Raw genomic sequence first — 25,231 nt, forward strand, 5'->3', positions numbered from 1 at the left:
CACCCACAACATGTAACCACACAAACTTTGACTGACCCATCCACCCTCACCCACCACTGAGCCCCAACAGGCCTTTTGCTCACTAATGATTTGTGAATGTGTCTACCTGTCTGCGTGCTTGTCTGTCCTCCTGTCATTGTTTACAAAATGTACCTGTCTCTTGCATCCATACAGTCTTTGTCTATGAGCAAGTACTGTTGTATTAATTTTGAGATTTTTTTGCTGTATTTAACAGAATTTCTGTTTTTTTAACCCATTCTTTTTATATATGATTTAATTTATTTATATTTATTTAAGGAGATTTCCTTAATGCCTTCTCGAGATATTGTATTGTAGGTTCCGGCGTGCGTGTTTTTGTTAAGGCACATGTGTGTATGTGTAAAATGGCATGAATGTGTGACTTTAGTGTGTGGTTTTCAATATGATAGGGCACATACGTGTTGATGTATGAATGTGTGTCTTGCTTTACCAGTTTGATTCATTTGGGTTTTTGGTGACACATTGCAAGGATGATTGTGAACGCTCCACAGACACACACACACACACTAACACTAACACACACACATACACACACACAGACCATCCTGGCAGAACACTGACTTCCACCTTTAAAGGTCCAAATGACACTCAGTCTCACTCGCAGTTAATGTTTGACTCAATGAATCCTTTTTTTTGTTTTTGTGAAGAGACTGATGAGTGTCTCTGTGTATGTGATGTGCAGCTCGCTCACTGTCTGACATACACACTCCACATAGATTACATGTACATTGACACTGTACAGACAATGTAAAAATAGGTATATACAGAAACAAGAGAGGAACAAGCACCATATTGTAATAGTGGAAACTGCTGTGGAAGTTAATGTAACAGGGTGGGAGTTTATTTCATTTTATCTTCTAGTTCTTTTTAAAAGTCTTGATAAAGTGATAGTTTCCTCACATTGAAAGAGGTATCAAAGCGACGATTCAAACCCTTTTCTGAACAGTCTGGACTACACATGTTCCCACCCACCATTTAATCAAGTACCGGAAAGTATTTTCAAGCCCCAATATCTGTAACTGTAGGTCTGATTCATACTCCACAAAGAGGTGACTTCTCGAGGGGAAACATTTGAATTGTTTTGAGTTCTAAACCAGAAATTTGGGTAACTACTGCTGAATGCAAGAAAACCATTATGTTAACCTCCTGTGACTGCTAAGTAGACTGTGACCCAGTCATATGTCCAATTATTCTGTGAAGCATATGTCAACTCAACAAATGAAGTGTTGTGCTAACACAGATGCTTTTAGACAGCTAACAGCTTATGCAATAATACTACTGTAATGATGGGAAATGAGTCTTGATGTTTGAGTACATTTATATAACATAGTCACACCTTAGTCTTCCAAAAAAGACTGCGATGATGAGCAACAATTAAGTTGTGTTTAGGAACTATTATTGCATGTTGCAGTAAGGCAGGAGTATGCTTGAAACAAATTAGCTAATAAGAAGTATCATTAAGAGTGTGCTTATCTGGATGTCTCATTCAAAAAGTAAATTTAGCTTCCCATCATGAGATGCTGAACACACTGCCACCATGTTAGGTTGCAGCTGCAGCTTTAAATCTTAAAACGTCTCATTTTCAGATGATCAGAACATTTTCGGCATTAAGGTGAGCATCAGCTAAAAGGCCACATTTAAATTTGAGACAGGTGACATCATAGAAAACCCTCATTTGAAAAGTGACTTCTTTATGGAGTATGAATATAGCCAAAAGTTATTGATTTGATTTAGTGTGAAACCACTTAGTAATTCAGCAGCCTGGTAGATAGCCAGGCCAGGCTGAAAGGTTGCAGCAGTTTGTGTGAGTGTGTATGTGGTGTGCATTTGTGTCTTTGTTTTATGTAAGAGATGGTTATAGATAGACTTAGACTGCAGTGCTGTCCTGTATTGACCCACCAAATCAACCAATTAGCATGCAGAAATAGGGTCTTCACTCTCTTCAACTTGAATTTACTAAAACATGAGAATATACAAGGAAAAACAAACAATTTACATTAAAGTGTTACGATATTTAGCTTTAAACAATCCACTAAGATAAAGATGAAGCTCTTTTTAATCCGTTTTTTTTCTACTTGGTTCCTACTAATGATGAATTGGTAGTCAGTGTCGATGCTGTTCTTCTGATGTAAAGAAAATGACAATGAAGAGGTGTGAGACAGCTGCTGTGAAAGTGCTCCTCACCTCAACATCAATCCTCCAGGTTTTTCAGTTGTATCTTACAGTCCACTGTCACTCACTCTCTGTCCAAGAGAAGACTCTGTAAGTGTAATGGACGTTGGTTTAATAAATGATTCAAATGTCAAAACTAACAGGATTTGCCTTTATTTGTCCAACTGTGCCTTAATGCAATTACATGCATTACATCACAACGTTTTACAGCTCACCTGCTCATTAGCTTTGTATGAAATGTAGAAATTCCAGATAGTTTCTATCATAAACAGTTCATACAGCTTAATCCACTTCTGCTGTTCATATGTCCTCTCAGTGTTAACAAAACATTCACACTGCTTCCATGTTGCTCTCAAGTCATAATTCAGACAGAATGGAAGTTATTCAGTGTATTTAACCATAAACAGCTGAAAATATGACTGTTTAGAAGAATACTGCAGCAGATGGACAATAGAGACTAGCTCCTGCAGCAGCTGTAGATTGGACTTCTTTGAGGTCATTCCAATCTATTGTTACAGTCTAAACTGAAGTCAAACTGACCACTATCACACTTCTCTGTCAAAGACAAAATTACAAACTGTTATAACTTTCACTTCTCCAGCAGACTTAGTTCACATGTTGCTGATGTGGTCTGCCATAGTGTTTGTAGATTTCCAGCCTTCCACCAGGAGAACACAGAGCGGCCGGAGCCTCCTCAGTGCAGTATTCCATGTGTCGGGGTCTCGATCTCCTGGGTTCTTCCTGAGATCCAGGGTCAGTCGGTGTGGTGGACAATGTGTCCTCAATGCTTCGGAGAACTCCAGCAGCTCAGCTGCCTGGATGAAGTTAGAGCTGTTCAGGACAAAACACATGGAAGCAATATATTATTATATAATGCCATTATAGGTTGTTATTATGATGGGTTTACACCACAGACCTTCAGTAGAAAAGGGAATCATATTTAATATAAGCTGTAAAAGTTAGTTGTTGTTTTTTTTAATTTGGTATTTTACTGAAAGCACTTACTTTCTTACTAATTGATGTCAGAACAATAAATTAAATACTATTACACATAGTTGAGTGACAGTATTGCTACACATTAAATGACAGTAATGGTAAAGTATAAGTCAGGAGTACTGAAATAAAATGAATGACAATATCACCACTGTGATCTACAACATGACTGATTTTGACAGCTTTCATATTTTTCTTACAGATGTATGAACTGAATGATAGTGGTAGGATCAAGTCACATATATTTAATCCTATAGATCCTATAGATGTATAATTTGCACAGTTTTGAGGATGAATATAAGTTTTTCTTCAGTTAAATTTCAGTTTTTATTCGAAACAGTGAAATCTTAATGAGGAGTACAAAAGCAAAATACATCTTGAGATAATGCAGAGAGAACTGTGCTTTTTCAGTTTTAACATGAACAGCTGTGCAGAGCATCTTAAAGGATGGGTTCACAGTCAGGAGCCTAAATGAACATTAAAGCAGTTTTTCTTGCTGTAATCATTCCTCCTGTTCATACTGACCATTAGAAGATCTCTTCATAATGCTCTTACAATGGAAGTGATGGAGGACTAAATCCACAGTCCTCCTTCTGTGTAATCATGTATTTAAAAGTTGATAATAATAAGGTAATATGAAGTGAGCCTTATAATCCAGACCACCAGAGAGCATGTTGAGGCCTGAGGCACTCTTACCTGATGTCTATGTGATTCACTGAGCTTGGTGAGGATCCTGAGAACAGCTCAGCCAGCACACACACACTCTTGGCTGTTAAAACAGGGAGTGAATTTAGTTGACACAGTTGAAACATTTGTTTTGTACATTATTCATGAGTTAGAGATACATCATTACCACAAATACAAGTCACCTGCCTGTTGAGAGGGAATGAAATTCACACTGTGTAAACAACAAGGCCACTTTGGGGTGGCTAAACAAGCTGTTAACACTGTATAAACAGGCAACAGCAGACACAGAGCAACACTGGTCTGTTTAGCTGCTAAATGCTCCAGACTGATGAGAGCTCTGAGTGCAGATGCTGTAAAACCAAAACAATGACAGACATTATAACGCTCAGTAGAGAACTGAGGAGAACTGTAGAGTGGATGAGAATGTGACTCACTGTCAATATAAACATGTTGTTTACAGCCACTTTGACACTGAACCAAGTTTAAATTGGGATGATCGGGGACTGGAGGAAAGGATTTGACAGTGTGTTTGATCTGTCAGTCAGCAGGAGTTCAGATTAACGGCAACAGGAAGAGACATTTATCTGCTACACTTTCTACCAGTGTCATTCTTCATTCAATCACCAAAATGATTAGAATGTGAGAATTGACCACAGAACTTATAGTGGACGTATCATGCTTTTACGGATTTTCTGTTATTTATGTATAGATATGATGTTGGATATTTATGAATAAAGTTCCAAAATCTGAGGTTCACATATCTAGAAGTGCTCCCTGAAAGTCAAAATCCAGAGCTTCAACCTGCTCATTTGGTTTGTGATCAGCTGATGTCAGAACATGGCTGTATTAGAAGAGCTGGATACACTGTGATCACTGAGAAACTGTACTGCAGTATAAAAACATCCACAGAACAAAGTACAAATAAGTACATCAACTGTTTATCTCATGGGTGTCAAACATAGGCCCGTGGGCCAGAACCGGCCCGCCAAGGGGTCCAATTCGGACCGCTGGAAAACTACGCAAAGTATGAAAATTATAGACAAGTAATTCAGAGTTTTTACATCCAGACCATAATCAAATTCAACACAATACATTTAACAGCTGTAAAACACTCCAAATGTCTTTTACTCTGAAATTTGATGTCTTTTCCTAAAGTGGCCCAAAATGCACGAAAATACAAATATTTTAAAATGTCATACTTTTGTATAGGTGCAACAACAGGACATGATATTGTGTGATAGTAGTGGTGTAAAACCTAAAAAATACACTCTCTCTGCTCTCTGAATGTTGTCAAGCAGCTTCTGTGTGAAATAATCTGAAAAAACAGACGTCACAGTAAATAGATGGTTTATTATAGTAAAGATATAATATATATATATATATATATATATATTATATATTATTTGTAGGTTATTATGGAATGATTTTACTGGTTCGGCCCACTTGAGATCAAACTGGGCTGTATGTGGCCCCTGAATTAAAATGAGTTTGATACCCTTGGTTTATCTTAACAAACTAAATGTCTACTATTCACATGACAGCAGTGGAAGCAAACAAGCATGAATTTTTATACATACTTCACCACTGGAGCAATCATAGGATACCAACAGAAGCTAAACGTGACTGTGGCTGCAAATACTTTAGTTTTTAGCGTAGGTACTGATACGTGTTAGGAGAGACGCAGAGGAGGTTCTTACCTAGTCGATTCTGAGCCATGCTGAGTGTGTGGAGAGTGGACACTGTCTTCAGAGCAGAAACCAACTGCTGCAAACTCTGCTGCTTGTCACTCCACTTCTCAAGAAGGCGACAGTCATTAAACTGCAGCTCTGAGACAGAGACAGAGAATGGTTCTGTGTACTGGACTCAGCACATTAAACATGCATTAAAATGAAGTGAATCATGTTTTAGACCTTTCAGCCTGAAAAGAACGCTGACAGAGATGAAAAAAGTCACTTGAGTGGTCTTAATGATGCAGTATGCAATTGTTGCATCTCCTTTCATTTATGAAAGACTCTAATGTCGCATATGTCCCTTCTGAAGGCTACAATTATTGTCACAATTAGAATGTGTGGAGTGTCTGCTGCATTTCAGCTGTGGTTTATGTGAGGCTGATACAACGCCTGCAGGTCTAATATGATCCTTAAACCCTGAGGGAGCACATTCATATTATGAACATTAGTAAAAATATAGAGTCACTATAATGTACTGCTGCACTCAAACTAACTCCAGACTACACACATGTTCAACTGTATTGTTTCATTTTTTATAAACATTCATAACTTGACAGATGCAGAATCTTTTCTAAACATTCCCACAAATAAACTGAATTAATGAATAAAATGAAAAGGAAGAAACTGTGTCTTCTTTGCTTTTATGTTCCAGTCAGCTGTTGGTATCAGATCAGATTGTCAGGATGTCTACACAGCTTTGTTGTTGCATTTTATTCCAGAACAGCTCATGCTATCACTCTCACTTTATCATATGGGTGTGAATGTGAGCCAAAACATATTTTTATGCTTCAAGTCTATTTTCTTGTGTTTTCTGTGGTTAAAACAAAGAATGATAAACAGATAAAGAGGTACCGGTTCTCCTGCAGTCATGACTCTCTCTTCTTTCCTTACCTTCCAACTTGCAGCCTCTCAGTAGATTTAGGATCTCATGGAGACAATCAGACAGGTTCAGATCCTCCAAAGTGAGACTCCTCAAGCAGGGATTTGACTCTAAAAGGTGATCATAACATTCACATTGACAGACAGCACTTCAGAATAATCAGTGACTTGACTGGTGAGTTATCTATGAAAAGTTGCTCTCCTTTTAGTGTTTTTTTTTTTTTTTTGTGAACACAAAACAATACATTTCTCCTTTTATTTAACATTAAAGTATCCATCCATCCATCCATCCATCCATCCATCCATCCATCCGTCCATCCGTCCATCCATTGAGTGCCTCTTATCCGGGGCCGGGTTGCGGTGGCATCAGGCTGAGCAAAGTAACCCAAACATCCTTCTCCCCAGCAACGCTCATCAGCTCCTCCTGGGGGGTCCCAAGGTGTTCCCATGCCAGGAGAGATAAATAATCCCTCCAGTGTTCATGGGTCTACCCAGGTCTCCTCCCAGTCCAACCCACCTGGAACACTTCTAAAGGGAGATGTCCAGGAGGCATCCTGACCAAGTGCCCCAACCACCTCAGCTGGCTCCTTTGAATGCAGAGCAGTGGCTCTACTCTTAGCCTCCCCCTAATGTCTGAGCTCCTGACCCTATCTCTAAGACTGAGCCCAGACATTCTCCGGAGGAATCTCATTTCAGCCGCTTGTATCCACGATCTCATTCTTTCGGTCTCTTTCCAAAGCTCGTGACCATAGGTGAAGTATAAGGCTAGCACTTTTCCTTATTTTTCCTATTGTCAACTAATCTTATGTGCAGAGCCAAACCAAGAATAAACTGATGAACTTACAAGTGTGTGTATCCAAAGCCTGATATATTGTATTCCTGAGTGCTGTAGACCTCTGTTGTTGTTGTCCAAAACCTATTAGCAACATGTCAGTGAGTCACTGCGCTGCACAGGGTGACATGTTCCTTTGTATGTGAAGACAGTGACTACTTTAGCTTGTGTAGAAATGGCTCCAAAGAGTGAGAAGAAACACTCAGGTGAGAGATTTCTTGTAATGTGCCTGTGCAAAACAGAGCTTCACATAACACTACCTCTTGACTTTTTACTACAATTTCGCAAAGAACGTGCAAACTTGAGAGGTTGTGTTATGTAACACAACAAGCTTGCAGAAGAGGCAGAGAGGGGGAGCTTTTGGCTATGGCTGAGAAGGAAGGAGAAGAGTTGAGGGCAAGCTAACACCTAGGGCATCAGCAGGGGACGGCAGGGAGAGATCCCTGCCATCGCTCCACCACCGAGAGACGTACTGGGGTTAAAGGAGCGAAACGTCCATGATTGGTTGTCCCAGCTGATGACCCGCGAACGCCCTTAGAAGTGTTCCCCCCAACACAGGCAACAAAAAAGGAGTACACCTGGTCTCCAAGGGACCGGTGGAGGTGCAACAAAGGGCGTATACCATCATCCTGTACTGAAACCAGAATATGATGTATCGTGCTTTGTATACACACACAATATGTACACCAGTGTGGCTCTGCACATGAGATTTATTGCCTATAAGAAAAATATAGTTATTAACCAGCCTTTGACTATCATTCATTTCTTATTATTATCTTATTATTCTGCACATTGACACATTACCTGACAGAGTGGTGAGGAGCTGACTCTGGGAGGAGCCAGTTGGTAGTCTCATCCCAGCTACATGGAGCGAAGTGAGATGTGGACAGCGTCTCAGCACAGATGTAATAAAGGTCACATCTGTTTGGACATGAGCTACTTTGACTGTCAGCTTCTCCAGGGCCAGCTCTGCTGTGGGAAGGAGAGGAATCAATCAACTGCACTGGTTCACTATCATTCATGCAGAATATTCTACCAACTTTATTTTTGTAGTTTTAACCATTACTCCTATCAAGTAATAAGAAAATTGTTGTCAATAAAGAGACCTGAGAATGTGATGGCATCACTATGACACAGTCTGAACTATTTTTTGGAGGTCAAACTGAAAATGTAACTGTAATGTCTCTAAATAGTACAGCAGGTTAATGTTGAAGCAGAGTCTGTAAATTGTGACAGATGTTCACAACAGACAGGTGAGGAAGTCGTTTCACTGTTAACCTTTGTTGTCTTTTCCAAATAAATCCTGCAGTTTTGTTCCCAGGCTGATCATCTGACTGAAAAAGGTCCTTATCTCATCAGTCAACTTCAACAATCAACTTGGTGAGTGTATCAGTTAACTGTTAAAGAAATGTATCAAACAAAAATGCCAAAAAATGCCTCGACTGTTGATCAGATAAAAGAAGACATATAAAGCGTTCCAGTGTTCTTCATTTCCTGACTTTTATGGATGCAATTATAAACTGAAAAAGTAATCAATAGATTAATTGTAATGAACATAATCACTAGTAATTACTAATAGAAATGATGGCTAGAACAAACCAGAATTATCATTTAACATCAAATAAAGTCCAGAGCATCCAGTCCTTAAATGCTTCATCAACATGGAACCTACGGCAGTGTTTTCTACAGTCTTTGCTGACCTCTGGAACTTTCCACAGTTTGAATAATACTTAAAAAGAACAACTTTAACAACAGCAGTAATTGCAGTGTGGCTAGCTATCTTCAAACTGCCTTTGTCAGTGTGGTTTAAAGCATTCCACAGCACAGAGATTACTCCCCTCCTGACCATGACAGGATATTTAACTTAACATTTAACCTGGTTCAGCACTTTCTCCTAAAAAAGAACCTTGTGTTTCAGCAGGTATGAAACACTTTGAATCCTGCTCACTGTGTGTTAATCGACTTTAGTGAAAGCTTCAAAGTACCTGACTTCTCTAACAGTGGAGGACGTAGAATAAGGCGTTGTTCCCATAAATCGGTCTGGAACTCCACACTGAGGGAAGTCAAGCTGGGGTTTGTGTCCAGCAGGACGTCCATGAGCTCGATGTTTGGCAGGACGCTGACGCTCAGATCAGTGAGAGAGCTGTGGGAGCTTCCAGACAGCTGCTTCAGGGCGCCAGCCAGACCCAACACATCTGATACACTGAAGGTGGCTGCACACACACACACACACACACATGACAACAAGTCATTCCTGCACAACACAACAAACATGTTGCAACTATTTCACATCATGTCATTTCTCTGACAGTGATATTTCATTTTAGTCAACAAAGTTAATGGATTCTACTCAAGTACACTGTTGACAGATACCATGTGTTTAAATTCATCCCTTTGAATTTTGATGTCAGCGGTCAGATTATAACACTGTGTAGTCCAGCTCTTCATTCTTCCGTTTACTGTTCCCATTTATAATTCATGCTTTACAGAAAATATTTCATCCAAGTATTATTAGGGTTGGGTACGGAGGTCGGTACTTTTAGCGGTACCGACCGAATTCTGTCAGTACTATGGAGTATTAATTAGAACCGTTTGAGTTTTTATAACGTTAATAAGTCTGTATAAATAAAAACATATTAACTTATTTTTTATTTCAGTTGTTTTTTCAGCTGTAGTGGGTCAGTGGTGATCTGTTGGGTTACGCAGTGTGTTTTGTTTTGTTATTTATGATTTGGCGCCACCTGCAGCCTTTTTCTTTGATAGAATAATATGACTTGTCTGTGTCTGTCAGACCGTTGCAGCGGTTGTAGGGGTTCCAATGTTGGCGGTCCTAGTGTTAAGGTCTATTTTTATATGTTCACATGTTTAACGTCTATTTTTATATGTTCACATTTTCATACATTTTATATTGTATTTAAAATGTTCCACATAAATAGGCAAAACATATAAAACATAAACATTTAAACTAAGTGTGGGACTTCAGTAATGACATTTTTTGGTTGATAGTTCAGGCATTACAGATTTAGAGTAAACTTCTGAAATGACGTACCTTTGAGCACCGATACCTAACACCTGTACTGTTATCAGTTCAAATGTGAAAGGTACCAACCCTAAGTATAAAACATGTTTAACTCTGTCTCCCAGAGTTTTTGAATTATTTATGATAAAGTGTGTTAAAAAAACAAAAAACAAATGCCATTATCAAACAAAAATATAGTGCACCAAAAATGTCAATAATACATAAATAATATTCACTGTGATGTTTCTGTTTAACACTAACGAGATAGAGCCAGAGGTGGTGTCAAACTTCAGAACTATTTAGGTAGGAAATGTTCAAGTATCTAAAGCATCAAAATGTCAAATCACATTTATACTTCTAGAATATATCAAAAAAAATATTGCTTCGGCATCAGGTATCATTTTAAACAATAGCTAAATACAAAGCTCTTGAGAAAGAATGATGCTCTTGAACACACTAGTCATAGAAATGTGACAGTTAATTGTCAGCTGTTAGCAGTACTAGAGGAAGTTCATATAATCAAATAGTTCATCATGTTGTCAGAAACACAGATACATGTTACTAAGAGCATAATAACTCCTGAACCTCATCCTACTGGCACATTCATTCGCAGACTTACATGTGCTGTGAAGAGTTAGAGAGCGAAGGCAGAAAAATGTGAGCAGGGCAGAGTTCAGCACTGTGAGGGAGTCAGACCCACACTGTCTGATCTCCAGATGTTCAATCTTTCCCCATGGACAAGCTTCTGCTGGAGGACCACCACAGGGAGTGAAGGCTCCACAGATAACCTGTGGGTCCACAGATCCCGCCGCCTCCACACACGCAGAATCCAGCCTTGATCGTTTGCATGGAGTCACTTCATCATCTTGATTGTCCAAAGTCTCAAGACCTGGACTGCAACTGGCCTCGTCTGCATTGGTTGAAACAGCTCGTGAAACACAGTTTGCACGTTTGCTGTGCATCAGTTTCTTCAGCTTGCAGTTCACATACTGAGATCCTCTTCCATGTAGGAGCCAGGCCAGCATAAGGGGACACTTCACATGTACCACAAGTTCTTTAGCCACCCCATGATCCAACAGGCGATGGAGGACGTACAGCGCAGTTTGTGTCTTCTTCTTTGATAGATCTGCAGATTGTGATACACCTACACTCCTGATACACTGCTCTAAGAGGTTGAGAAGAGGCCTCTGCTCAGCAGTTAAACTCTTAAGAGGCTTATGCATGCCAGTAAAGAGTAAAAAATGTTTGATGCATTTAGCTGCAGCCCGCAGGAACGACGGGGTGTTTAAATTTGTGATGTTTCTGTTCACAAAGGTGTTTGTGAAGCCGTTGAATACGACTGTAAAAAGCGTTCTCATCACTTCATGTTTGGCTGCTTCTTCTGTGAGAAAGTCTGGCGTCTGAAATATAACACAGGAGACAGATCACATCTGGGCTCTAGATGTTACTACACATGAGTCATTGTTTAAGAAGACATTACACATACACGGTCAGCAGCACATCCACACATGTCTTCCAGGATCCTAATCCATCCAGAGTAAGTTGATATTCCTGAGGGAACGCAAACAGATCATTGAATGGAAATCTAAATATGAATAGTTGTTATTCAAACAAAGGCAGACAAAGAAAAATGATCAAACAGCATCTTACCTTTGAGATTTAGAGCAGGCTGGAGTTCATCCAGTTGGCATACAGTCAGATGAGGAAGAAGGTCCTCCAAGAGAGGCGTTGGAAGATCTAAGTTATGACAGATAGGTTAAAACACAGCGGACACAAATGAGCAGCTCACTATAGCTACAATGAATGAGTGGCAGTCATACCAGTTAAAGTAAAGTGAGTTTGAATTGACATGAATCAAACCATATATATATCAGTTTCCACTTAGGACCAGTTTAACTGCTCAAAATACAACCCTGTCTTACAAATGTTAGCACGTGGCTCTCTCCAAACCTCTTCAGTTAAACTCACAAAAATCAGAAGCCATAATCTCAACACCACACCCCTCCAGCCAGCTATTCTCCTCTCACTGAGGTTCTCTATCCTGTCGCATCAAAACCCAGAGCTTTGACCACAAACTCTACTTTGACCAGCAGGTTAAGTCAGTTGCACAGTCATGCTTTCTGCAACTCTGCAATATCTCTGAGTGTCATTCACTCTTTCATTACATTCTGCTTACACAACTGTAACTCGCTGTATTTCTATCTCACTCAATATGACCTCTCCAAACTTCAACTAGTTCAACATGCTGCAGCAAGACTACTCACAAAGTCCAACAGAGTCCACGTAATGCTTATGTTAGCGTCTTATTTTAATGATTACTTTTTTCGTTATTATTAATAAAGGTGGCACCAACAGAAGGTCTGTTTCCACAGTAAATCACCAGTTGAGTAAATGGTAAATGGTAAATGGACTGTACTTATATAGCGCCTTTCTAGTGTTTTCAACCACTCAAAGCGCTTTACACTACAACTCATTCACCTCATTCACACACATTCACACACATTCATACACTGTTGGCAGGCAGCTACCACGCAGGGTGCCAACCTGCACATCAGGAGAAAACTACCCATTCACTCGCATTCATACACCGTTGGCACAGCAACGGGAGCAATTAGGGGTTAAGTGTCTTGCCCAAGGACACATCGACATGTAGACTGGAGGAGCCGGGAATCGAACCGCCAATCTTCCAATTGGAGGACGACCGCTCTACCTCCTGAGCGCAGTTGAGTCCCCAGTTGAGTCTGATGGTTGTTTACACGTGCACTTTTACTATGTTGAAAAGTCTAAATATCTTCTGGGGGAGTGTTTATGATTATGAGGTGTTTGAGGAACAGTGTTAACATTAATATGACATAGTTTGTCCACCAGAGAACACTGATAAGTTGCTTTCCTGTGTACACTGTGCTGCTCAGTGTGTGCCTTGAACATAATTGTGAAAAAAAGATCTGTATAGAGAATGTTTGTGTGGGATATGTAAAGAAAAAAAAAACTATGGATATATAGTTATGGAGTTTTTTTGTTGTTGTTTTTGAAATTTCCCCGGTTCAAAAAAAGGTAAGGTTACCCAAAACTAAAAATTATACAAAAACACGTAGGTCTTTCCTACAGAGAACATGCGAAGAAATTCAAGGTGTCAGTGAGTACAGTTTCCTTCACCATCAAAAAGCATTCAGAAACTGGGGGAAACTCTGACAGGAAGAGGTCTGGCAGACCCAAAGCCACAACAGAGTCAGAAGACAAGTTTCTGAGAGTCAACAGCTTGCGTGATAGACGGCTCACAGGACAACAGCTTCAAGCACAGCTTCATAGTGGCCGTAGTAAGCAAGTCTCAGTTTCAACTGCCAAGAGAAGACTTTAAGTTGAAGGTTTGACAGGTGGAGTTGCAGCTAGAAAGCCATTGCTAAGACGTCAGAATAAGAAGAAGAGGCTTGCCTGGGCCATGAAACACCACCAATGGACTACTGAAGACTGGAAGAAGCTGTTATGGACTGATGAATCAAAATTTAAAATATTCTGTTCATCACACAGGAGTTTTGTAAGTAGGCAAAACGATGGTTCCTCAGTGTGTGACATTAACTGTTAAACATGGAGTAGAAAGGATGGTTCCTCAGTGTGTGACATTAACTGTTAAACATGGAGGAGGAAGCATGATCTGGGGCTGTTTTTCTGGATCCAGGGTCGGCTACCACAGCATTCTGCTGCACCATGCAGAACCCTCTGGTATGCACGTAGTTAGTTAGGGGTTCATCCTACAGCAAGATAATGACCCAAAACATAAGTCCAAGCTAAGCCAGGACTACCTTAGGAACAAACACCAAGATGGTAAGCTTGAAAACATTTTTTCAATAAAAAACTGGAAAAATTGGGGTGTTCTAAAACTTTTGACCGGTAGTGTACATTAGAACATGTACAGGTGTAACAGTGTGTCACTACACTACACTCTGGACTAATGTTCACTTAGTTGGTGTTTATTAAACACTATTCTAGTAAGAGCATCATCTCAAACATCATCTTTATAACCATAACACGCAGTAGAGGGCGCTGCTGAGCACTTTCTCTACAAGTTGAGACTTTAACTAACAGGAATACCTATAAAACAGTATTTTAATGACTGTTTTAGGACAGATACAAACATCAATAACTATATGAGATAGATATTAAACGGAGTAAGTTGTAGTTAGCATCTCTAACTGATCAGATATTTAGTATAACAGTCAACGTTAACGCTAGTTAGCTTTTAGCAGCTAGCAGTTAGCTGCAGTATCTCCCTTATCTGAGTGTAAGATAAGTCAACCTGTTTGTTTTCTCTAAGTGTGAATACATAAGTATAAATACATAAGCGTTAATATTTCCTACTTACCACCAACAACAGCCTCAGCGCCAACAGCAGCGAAATGTTTCCTGACTGCTTGTAAACATATCTTCTTCAGACATAATGTTATCTCCTCTGGCTGTCTTTTGTCTGCTTGCATTGTTAAGTTGTTAGTATCCTTTAACTAAGAAGTGAGGTTGTTAGCAGAGTTTATGTACACTGACTTCATTCATCACTATCAAGTCACACAGCATGACGGCAGCTGCTCTTCTTTTGATTTGCTCTATACTGTTAACAAACACATAAATGGTGCAATAGCGCCACCAACAGATAAGGAGTGTGAACGGCATTAAGAGTGCCAATATTTATAAAAGTAATACAAATATATAACAATAATAACATGATAGAAAGAGAACAGACATTATGTAAATCAACCGAGTTCTCTTAAGGAACAGTCATTTCTCAAACTTCTCTGTAAAATATCTCTTCAATCTTAATTCCAGTTAATTGCTCCAATGCTCACTATCAGGTATCTTCTCAGTGTCTGATCTCAGACCATCAGATCATTACAGGATCAGCTGTTACTTCCTGTACATTTCATGACACCTACTCCTGTCTCTCTATCAAACTCTCGTCCTGATCTGTCCTCTGGCTTTTACCATCGTTCCCTTCGATACTGTTTTACTACAGTACATTTCTGTCTTGTTAAAATGTATGATTATGTCAAGTTCACACAATTCTTAATTTGTAGTTTATTTTGCAAATGTATCTGCTAAATAGCTCACACTCAGCCCCATCATTAGAATTTTTTTAAATTTTATTTCAGTTAAACCTCTGGTGTGTTATCTGAATAAAAACATTTCAGACAAGACAATGATGAACTTGAGCTTCTCTCTAAGGTCTCATCTAATCATTACACAGTGAGGCTGACAGTGTAAACAGATGAACTATCACTGGTTATGAATATGAATGTTATATCTTTCAAGAAACATGCTCTCAAGGATGTATTACTGAAACCAGTTTAGTTGGACCACTTATTGAAGTTACTCTTACTGTCCAGTCAAAACTTTGTTTTCCTCCTTTTCTGAACAAGTCTTTAGGTTACAGGTTCCAGTGTTTTCTTGTAAATTACTCAGTAACTCAACTCTTTCTCCCATTATGATCCACTAACACAAAGCTGGAGCTCATCTAATGACACAGATACTGTGGACTATATGCTAAAAGAATATTTAACAAATATTCTTGAATGGAATTTAAATTACAATTCAACCTAGTAGTAGTACAGTTTTATAGTGTCATGGCATCTATCCAGCATCATCTTCAGCTGGCTGTATGGATTTAATAAAGTAAACCCTCAAACCTCCTACAATCAGCTGACTCACAGGCAGGTGTGAATCACATCTTATTCCAACATGTTAGAGTGTCCTATCTGCACACAACTCAGTAAACTGGGCACAAGCATAACTGACAAATCCATGTCCAGTGTTTACACATTTTGTCAGAGCAGTTATTAATATGAAGAAGTTACAGTATTCTTGATGGATGGATTACCAACCATTCTCCTTTATTTAATTTTTCAGTTTTCATTAAAAAAATAACAGAAAAACTCAACAACAAATAAATAGCATTATATATATGTGTACATGTGACAGTGTGACAGAGTCTGATGTGCTCCTCATGCTATACGACCCCCCTCTGGTCTTCGTGAGAGCACTGGTGGAAGACGAAGGAGACGGCAGCGTCCCACGAGGCTTTCAGCACTGGGTCCTTCAGGCCTTTCTTGTCGTAGCAGTGGTTCCACTGGGAGAGGTCGCTGGTACAGTCAGCATCATCTGCAGGAGGCCGGACCTCTCTGCCATTCACACAGCGCCGACAGCGAAACCTAACACCATTCAAACATAAAATCAATCTTTCAAAATGAAAAAGAGAGTCTGTACTGTATCAGACATACTTAGAGTCTGCATATTAGGGTTGAATTTGTGAAATGATTTCTTCCTTGGATATTATCACTTGGATGTCTCACCATAAATTAAGTTTTGATATTGAGAACAGCAGGAAATTACTGATGAAACAGTGTTTGTTCCCGTATTTGATGGTATTTTTTTCAGATTACTTTATGTTAGTTAGATTATAAGGTATTTGTAGCAGAACAAATATTATTTTGGACAGTCATGGGATTTTTTTTGAATAAAAAAAGATTTATATGTACAATATTATCTTTTTGTGGGTCAGAATACTAAAAGTCAGCAGAGTGAGCAGCGTGAAGCGCTTTTAAGAGTGATTTGTTTTTTACCTGTCGTGCGTGTCACTGGTGGTCTCTTCATTAAGAGTGAAGAGTTCTCGGAGTTCACCCAGTGAGAAGTGACGCTCCACATCCTGCTCCTCGTCCACCACACAGCTGCTCAGAGCCTTCTTATGAGCCTGTCTCTGTAAGATCTTCTCCTCTATCGTACCCGTCTGTCAGTGCACAAACACACACTTTAAATATGGAAACTCTTTAACAGCACCACATTGTTCTATCATTATTATATCTTTGTCAAAAAATCCATTTGTCTATATACAATATTACTATTTTACTTCAAGTGTAAAAATAGACAGGCAGTGGTGAACTAACAGAGAGCAGTCTGTAGATGAAGCAGGTCTTCTTCTGGCCGTCTCTCCAAACCCGCGCCATGGCCTGCTCGTCATTGGCAGGGTTCCAGTCAGGATCAAACATCACCAAGCGATTAGCACCAATCAGATTGAGGCCACATCCACCAGCCTTGCTGCTCAGCATGAAGATGAACTCTGGGCTCTAATAATCAACAAAAAAAAGACAGATGCTAGCTAACAGCTTTTCAAAGCTCACGGTGTCATTTTAAACAGTTTCCAACTCACAGATGGAGAGTTGAATCTTTCCACAATCTTTGCCCGTTTCTTAATGGACATTGTGCCATCCAGTCGAACATAGAGGTATCTGTAAAAGAACAGCTCACTTTAACTGACAACTCATATAAAACATACAGAAATAAATGGCAGTTTTCTCTGACATGCACCTTCTAGATCTGCACAGCTTCTCAAAGAGGTCCAGTGTTTGAGTGTAGTTGGAGACCAGCACCACCTTGTCACTGGTTGTGGTCCTTGTCATCGCCAGAATGTAGTCCAGAACCAGCATTTTCCCTGGAACAGAGGGAACAATTAAACACTATATTCAGTTCATGTTAGAAAACAATAAAATATTAACAGTAGAACTTTCTATGGCACTTTTATACATTTAAAACATGATCTAGATGACTGACAGTGAAATGTTCAGATTGTTGTCGATCTTACGTCTGTGTGATAAAATCACAAAAATAATCTTATTTCTATTTTCATTTCAATACACATTATTATTAAAAAAGGGGTACAAAATAAGGTCTCTGGGGAAATTCTTTTCATGTCAGCAGCTGGAGCAACTGTGTGTGTCTTGTTTCATTGACAGGCTGGCAGGCTGCCACAGTGCAGGAAGAAAACAAATTGCTGTACCTACATGAGAGTCAATGTGTTGTTAGCACTGGTAGAAAAGAGTAGGGATGACACCAGCACCCAAGTCACATGAATATGTTTACATGCTGTTTAATGTGCTGCAGCTGATGTTACTTCACTTTTCCCCAGTGAAGGTTTGTTTGGTGACTCGTTCAACAAGCTGCAGGACGATGATGTGTGTTCATGTTTGTAAGTCAGATAAGAAGCAAACTTTAGCAGGAAAACTAATGTGGGTTGTTATTCAGATTCTGTGGCTATCAGGCTCAGTGTGATCATCTGCTCTGCCAATGATAGAATGCCAGTTATTGCTCTATTGCATATATCTGATTTAGTGTATGGAAACAAGGTGTTAATGTTTGTAATGCTAGACGGAGGACTAAATGTATTCTGTTGATTTGATGGAAGTGTTCCTTGACTTGAAGTGAACAAAGCTCACTAACATGCTGTATCTCATTTCTTAAGTCTGTAAAGAGTAAAAATGTAAAAACATGACAAGACTGGAGCATAGGGCTGAGTATCAGTACAATACCAAAATAAATCCATATCAAGTAGTATCTAATCGTCTCCCGTCAAATGATAGCTGCAATCCATCCTTTTTGCACCCAGAGCTACAAAATATGACTATTGGTGTGGATGTTCTCACAGCCAATCAATACAAGCATTCTACGATTTAATGTGACATGTGATTGGCCCACTGCCACAGAAGCTACAACCTGTCTGTGGTGCCATTTTAAGCAATTTAATGCTTCTATTCACAAGATGATATTGAATGAAGTACGCAACTGGTATCAGTATCACTTTAAGGGTACTTACTGGTATCGTCATTTTTTAAACTATACCCAGCCCTACTGGATTAATAGTTGGCTGAAAGGTGGAACAAACAAACACAGCGTGACTTGGATAATTGTTGTAATATTGTTGTGGAATGTAATGATTATGAAAGTAGCAGCAATTTTCCAAGCCATTAAAGTCGTGGCCACACATCTTAACAAGGTTATTCTACCCCCGTTACACACAGTCAATTCAAATGTTGGCGTTTCAGAGAGTGATTCCACCGGTGCCATCGTGCTGGATGTCAAAGATGTACTGGGCTGTATTGTACAGGTTCTTACCAGACAGCTGAGGCTCCACAGCTTTAGTGGAGTAGCCAGGTGGAAACAGATCCAGCGCCCCCTCGAAGCCTTCTTCCCCCTCAACACACTTATCATGGATGAGAGCTGGGTCTGACACACACACACACATAACAATAATTGTTTTTACATGCTTCAGATGACATGTAACAAATATAGTATCAACATTGCTGTATGGCTAATGTCATGACAGACAACTAGTAAGTGTTAGTTTGGTTTCTTCTCTACTTTACTCTACATTTGAGCCTGTATTTGAATAAAGTTGTACCTGCTTAAAAAAGGAGAAAACAGTCTGTCTGTTTATTATAATAATTCAACCTTTTTCAGAGTGTGTTATATTCAGTTTAAGCACTTACGATTGCACAGCTTCTTGAGTGATGTGATGGAAGACAGGGAGGACACACTGATTTTGCCTTGCTGTAATGCTTCAACGGGCTTGGCCTGCCTCAGGAAGCGCTTATAGAGTTCTGTCTGCAGAGGTGTCAACCTGCAGGGAAACAGTCACACCTTCAGTACCACTAATATTACAAGTGTATCTGAGTTGTGTCTGCAGGAATCTTTCCTGTTGGCATACATGATTTAAATCAAACGTTCCCAAATATGCAATCTGTGCTTCAGTATCAAACCCACCTGCAGCAGACAACCTGCTCTATTTTCACAGGGAGATACTTCGACAGGATATCAGATGTCCTCCTTATCAAGCACCTGTTGACACACACCATGCAGACCATTAGTTAGTCAGCCTAATGTTATCTTTATATCAAGCAATATGTGAAACAAAGCATAACATATGTAATGTGTTTAACTGCAGTGTTACACATGCTTTTTGGACAAAGTGTGCTATGCTTACATAAGACCAATTGTTTGCAGTATTTGGTGCCTTGTCCAGCTGATCATTTAACACTTACATACTGTTCAGGGTCAAATTTGACCCATTTTTTTTACATTTGAGAGCTGTAAAAATACCATATACACATTTCTTTTAGCCAGACCTTTCCTGATGTTACCCACAGTATACAAAAAAAGGAATAAAATGCATATTTTTTTCTATTTGTGTGCAGCTGATACACATTTTTGTAAATGTACAAAACATTTTAAAAAACAACACACCATTGGAACATGCTGTATTCTTCATATTTTATAAAATTTTCTCCTGGACCATAAAAAAGTGGTTGTAAATGTTTTTTCCATGAATAGACTTTTCTCTCTGACAGCTTCATTAAGGATTAATTAAACATTTATTAATGACTGATGGGGAATTCTGAATGGTAATTGGTGTAGACACTAATTTAGAGTCAGAATATGAACAGTATGTGGGGGTTAAGAACTTCAACTCAACATTGGGGATTATATCTTGTTAAAAGGAAAACAAACTGAATTATACAGGGTGCCCACAAAGTCTCTTTACAATTTAAAAAAAAACATTACAAAAGCAATTGATGAGATATGTTAATCAGATTTGTTCTATGAACTCAGTGGTTATCAAAGTTTTTAATCACATTGCATTTGTGTATCGTGTATCAAACAAAGATACGTGACATCAACGACCTGAAGCAAAAGATCACTGATGCCATTGCCACCATTGATGAGGCTCTGCTACAGCCAACATGGCAAGAAATCCAGTACCGTCTTGATGTATTTCGTACAACTAATGGTGCCCATATCGAGGTGTATTAAATGATTACATTTCCACAGATTTGTCTATTCATTTGCTTTTGTAATACATTTGTAAAGAGACTGTATAAGTCGTAAAGAGTGTGACAGCCCTTAAGAGTCCATCTCTACCTGCTACTAACACATGATTGACATCTGGTCACAGACTTTTGCATTTACAATTGATATTAATAACAATGATCTTGGTTCTGTCCACATTGTGATCGAATTTTTAACTGAAACTGCATAATGGACAAACATGAAGTGAGTCAGCACCCCTTTCTGTGTAAAATGAAGAGTACAGTCTAGACTTCACTGAGATAACCTCTGTTGTGAATTGGCGCTATATAAATGAAACTGAATTGCACAGGAAGGGTTGGTGTGTAGCTTTTTGACACGCAGTGACATTACTAGATAACATGTAGTTGAACTTAAAACAGAAAGCAGAAGCACCAAATCCCTGATAACAGAGCTGATCAATCAGTCACAAATATAACATTATGAATCTGAGGCTAATTTCAAATACCTTATGTGATAATTAAACTACACACACTGGATTCGTTTAAAATGTGTTAAGTGATGATTAATTAGATAAATAGTTTGAGTCACGTTTGTTGTATTCTATTATAACGCAGCAGATCAGAGACAAAGCACCAACATCACAGTCCAACATCTTCATCAGATAAGTAGTGTGAAGTGTACAGAATTAGAAACAAATCAAACATTGTCACAGAAATAGAGCAGACAGAATGCCTCACAGGGAAAAGATGTAGCAATAACAAAAAATGAACTAGGAAAAAATAGCTTGCATGTGTGCTTTTGAGCTCACCCGTTGACGATACTGATCAGCTCCTTGAGTTTCTCCTCTCCAGCCTGCCTGTCTTTATCACTGGCATCTGCGTCTCGACCCTTCAGGATGGGAAGCTCGAACCGCTTTTTAAACTCCTGTGCTGTCCCTGCAATCGAAGGGAAAAACCAAAGACTGAGGACCACGACAAACGACAGTAATAACTCAGATGTGTTTTAGTTCTTTAGTGTGTGTGTGTGTGTGTGTGTGTGTGTGTGTGTGTGGCTGCATACCGAGGATCCCAGCATTAACAAAGTGGACCAGGCTGAAGTACTCTAGCAGGTCATTCTGGATAGGAGTGCCTGATATCAGCACTCTCCTCTGTGCACTCATGGCATTTAAGGCCTGGTATGTCTGATTGTCAGAGTTTTTCAACCGATGGCCCTACAACATGCACAAGCATTCATGTTACATCATCTCATCAGCAGTCCTTTTACTGTACTGTACTGTACTGTACTGTAATGCATGAGTGGGAGAGTTAAATGATGTTGCTGAAATACCTCATCACAGATCACAAGTCCAACTTTGCCTTTGTGCAAAACCTCAGTATGCAGACGAAATGTCTCATATGAGATGATGAGGATTGGAGTTGGTGCTCTCAAACCTCGCTGAGAGATGAAGTTCACTGGAAATCAAGTCAAACAAAGCAATGATGAGCAAGCAGCAAGTATCCTGCATCTCTAGACACCATTTGAGGTTTGGTGGTATTTTTTTTTTTTCTATAGAGCATTACATAGTTTTCTGTCTATCTCCTCCTTTGACCCTCCGTCGATGGCCACTGGTGTGACACGTCCTCCCAGCCACTTTCCTACTTCATTGTACCAGTTGCGAACGAGACTGGACGGTGAGACTACGATGACCTTGTCTATCTCTGGCTTGGCGTCAGGGCTTTGGCGCAACAGCGTCCACATGAGGGCGATACACTGCAAAGTCTTCCCCAGGCCCATCTCATCAGCCATGATGCAGCCATAAGACTCTGGGATGCGTCGGCCCGTCACACACTCCCACAGGAACTTCACCCCCTAAATACAATAAAAACATGTATGTAACGTGAAATATAAACTTAATTTATATGTAAAAGTTCTGTACTGCAGATTCTGAAGAGAAACTAACCAATACAAGCTTCATCAATGTGAGACATTCTTAAAATGTACCTCTCTCTGATGTGGTCTGAGGACTTTTCCTAGAACTGGATCCACAACAACGTGGACTGGTAGTTTGTCTCTAGAACGGACAAAGAGAAGAAATGCATTATACAGACACGCTGCGGGGGGATGCACATTTGAATCCCACATGGGGAACGCAGACTTGGACAATGTAAATTCTTACATATAGAGAGAATGACAGAATGTGTTTGTGATCACTGCTGACGGTGTTTTACAGCTACATGTGACATCTGTTCACTGTGAGGAGGGACAGCTGAGATTCTGCTAATACTTTTGTTTTTCTTTTCACTGGAAGACAGTGGAGCAGGCAGAAATGTTGAAATGCAAACAGGTCATTAAGGCCATTTATGTCCAAAAACATGCGCACACAAATGGCTTTAGAAACCTGATGAAAAGTGTGCATATTTCCCTTTTTGTATATTTAGTAGCAGTTTTAGTCACTTCTCTGTCACTTCCTTGCAGTCTTCCTACAACGTGTCCCCATGCAGCTTAAATTAGTCCATTTTCACTACATCTCACAGAAAAACTGCTTAAATGGAAGACAAGTTCCAATCAACACATGAATATTCAGTTAAGTAAGATATTTTTAACCTACTTGTCTGCTTTGATCAGGTCATGAGCACTCAGAGCTAATGGCTCATAGAGAACCAGTGCATCTTCTGCAAATGGATCGTGAAGTGCTCGCCTTACTCCCGCACGCTTTAGACCGAGTGCCCTGATTCCCAAAGAGCCTGCAGGAAATGATGAAGGAAGCAGTTGAAGTACATTTTTACTTAATGAACTAGAAATAAAAGAAAAGCCACAGTCACAAAAGAAGTGTTACCTGTGTAATTTGGAATGGGAATTTTAAATGGCTTGGAGAGTATACTGCGAATAAATTCCTCCTGCAGAAAAGATTTTAAATATGTGAGAGAAGTCATTGCATGTAAGTGTAGCCAGTAATTTCAAGTATTCACATACAAAACTTAGATTCATTTCAAAAATAACTCAACAGTGCTTACATGCTTGTCACCATCCATACATGGAGGTCGGTTACTCAGCTGTGTCAGAGGCTTTCTGAAAGGAGAGATATGGATTTCTCTCGTGTCTTTATTGCTCTTCTTCCTCTTCTCCTGTGAAAAGGAATTACACAGTTTTTTAATCCCAACCATGCTCTAAATGGCTAAATTATTCCCTTTTGTCCATTTTCCCAAAAAGGGTGATGTAAGATAGCTATACATTATTAAGAAAAATGTTATACGTCTTTTTGTGCCTTGTCATCCACAAATGTTACATAGCATATGTTAGAATATTAAGATATAAATTAGAACATAATCTCTAGAACTTTCTCAAATGTGTAGGAAACTCTCATATATAATTGTTAAGTAGTTAAGTAATGAAGTGCTTTAAATCTTTCCATTTTAGAGGAGGTTCACTGTGCTCACTACCTCCATAGTGCATCTTGGATGTCTGAGTCAGTTTGTGGGGATTACTAGTTTTAAAGATTACTCTTATATAGAAATAAACACTCATAAGTGGCTGTGATGATGCTGAATTGAAAAAACAGTTCCTTACAAATAAGAAGAGTTCTGTACACATGTTGTATGTTGTACAATATCTGTGATGCAAATAAGCAAGAAAACATATACATGTCTTTACATGGTTTGGCGTACGTGTCTCTACAACCCCTCATACATGGAAAGAAACATAATTGTTATTTTGCATTGAACTCTGGATGGAACCGTTTTGAATGTATCAGTCATGCACTGTACAACTACAGGCAAAAAACATCAATGTTATCATGTACTTACAGTTGTACATGTCCACTCATCCTCCTCACAGGAATCTCCTCCTTGCTTTCGTTTAGCAACCTGACTGGGAGCCAGACTCCTTCTCTAGGATGAACATTTTAAACGTAGAGTGTTAGCAGTAGATAGTTCAAGCTGGTAGTCAACACCCAAAAGCACTTTAAGGCATCATGGAATAGTTAATAATAACTCGGGCATGCTTACCATTTTCCTAGTTTCCTCTGTGAGGCAGATGAAAGCTACAGTATGTTAACTCCTCTCCTCTCTGTGTAGATACAGTAGAGTTTACTTCCTGGTTACCCTGATAACGACATTCCTACAGCTAACGCGCTAGTGACGGGTTATTTGTCAAACTTACTGAATACATGATTACTACCTGAAAGACTTAACAAAGTAAGTATAATGTATAATGTTATGATATATAAGGCGGAACTGCTGCAGCAGTGTCCTCTGTACTGTGTTAAAGTGCGCGCTAAATGTT

General features: G+C 39.3%; 2 protein-coding genes across 3 annotated transcripts; both read right to left on the reverse strand.

Moving 5' to 3' along the window:
- Window positions 1-2,376: 2,376 nt before the first annotated feature.
- lrrc41 (leucine rich repeat containing 41) lies at window positions 2,377-14,915 on the reverse strand. 2 transcript variants are annotated; one of them, XM_062423947.1, is made up of 10 exons: window positions 14,712-14,915; window positions 12,002-12,088; window positions 11,838-11,902; window positions 10,971-11,751; window positions 9,318-9,545; window positions 8,137-8,301; window positions 6,513-6,611; window positions 5,589-5,717; window positions 3,901-3,973; window positions 2,377-3,042 (listed from the first exon to the last, which is right to left on the reverse strand). In XM_062423947.1, exons 1-10 carry the CDS (start codon window positions 14,821-14,823, stop codon window positions 2,823-2,825), a joined length of 1,959 nt encoding a protein of 652 aa, XP_062279931.1. In that variant the 5' UTR covers window positions 14,824-14,915; the 3' UTR covers window positions 2,377-2,822. The 2 variants fall into 2 exon arrangements, with proteins under 2 accessions (XP_062279931.1, XP_062279930.1); XM_062423946.1 differs by having other exon boundaries at window positions 8,137-8,304.
- Window positions 14,916-16,330: 1,415 nt separating this feature from the next.
- On the reverse strand, window positions 16,331-24,998 carry rad54l (RAD54 like). The gene is made up of 18 exons (XM_062423948.1): window positions 24,955-24,998; window positions 24,754-24,837; window positions 23,965-24,075; window positions 23,787-23,847; window positions 23,559-23,694; window positions 22,952-23,021; window positions 22,531-22,819; window positions 22,298-22,422; window positions 22,031-22,181; window positions 21,780-21,906; window positions 19,928-20,002; window positions 19,654-19,784; window positions 19,280-19,390; window positions 17,699-17,822; window positions 17,541-17,619; window positions 17,278-17,457; window positions 16,957-17,120; window positions 16,331-16,545 (listed from the first exon to the last, which is right to left on the reverse strand). The coding sequence occupies exons 1-18, from the start codon at window positions 24,955-24,957 to the stop codon at window positions 16,344-16,346; spliced, it is 2,223 nt and encodes a 740-aa protein (XP_062279932.1). The 5' UTR covers window positions 24,958-24,998; the 3' UTR covers window positions 16,331-16,343.
- Between the last annotated feature and the right edge of the window lie 233 nt (window positions 24,999-25,231).

The sequence above is a fragment of the Scomber scombrus genome, chromosome 8 (genome assembly GCF_963691925.1).
Source record: "Scomber scombrus chromosome 8, fScoSco1.1, whole genome shotgun sequence".
NCBI lineage: Eukaryota > Metazoa > Chordata > Actinopteri > Scombriformes > Scombridae > Scomber > Scomber scombrus.

What these genes read in the sequence shown, in the direction of transcription:
- rad54l (XM_062423948.1), bottom strand. An exon ending in GACTTGTGATCTGTGATGAG is followed by an intron (nt 22,182 to 22,297) that starts GTATTTCAGCAA and finishes TGCATGTTGTAG; the next exon opens with GGCCATCGGTTGAAAAACTC. An exon ending in GAGCAGGTTGTCTGCTGCAG is followed by an intron (nt 19,785 to 19,927) that starts GTGGGTTTGATA and finishes GTTTCCCTGCAG; the next exon opens with GTTGACACCTCTGCAGACAG.
- lrrc41 (XM_062423946.1), bottom strand. Translation starts at nt 14,823, where the DNA reads ATGCAAGCAGACAAAAGACAGCCAGAGGAGATAACATTATGTCTGAAG. An exon ending in CGCTGAGGCTGTTGTTGGTG is followed by an intron (nt 12,089 to 14,711) that starts GTAAGTAGGAAA and finishes GTCATAACTTAG; the next exon opens with ATCTTCCAACGCCTCTCTTG. An exon ending in TCTAACTCTTCACAGCACAT is followed by an intron (nt 9,546 to 10,970) that starts GTAAGTCTGCGA and finishes GTGTGTGTGCAG; the next exon opens with CCACCTTCAGTGTATCAGAT.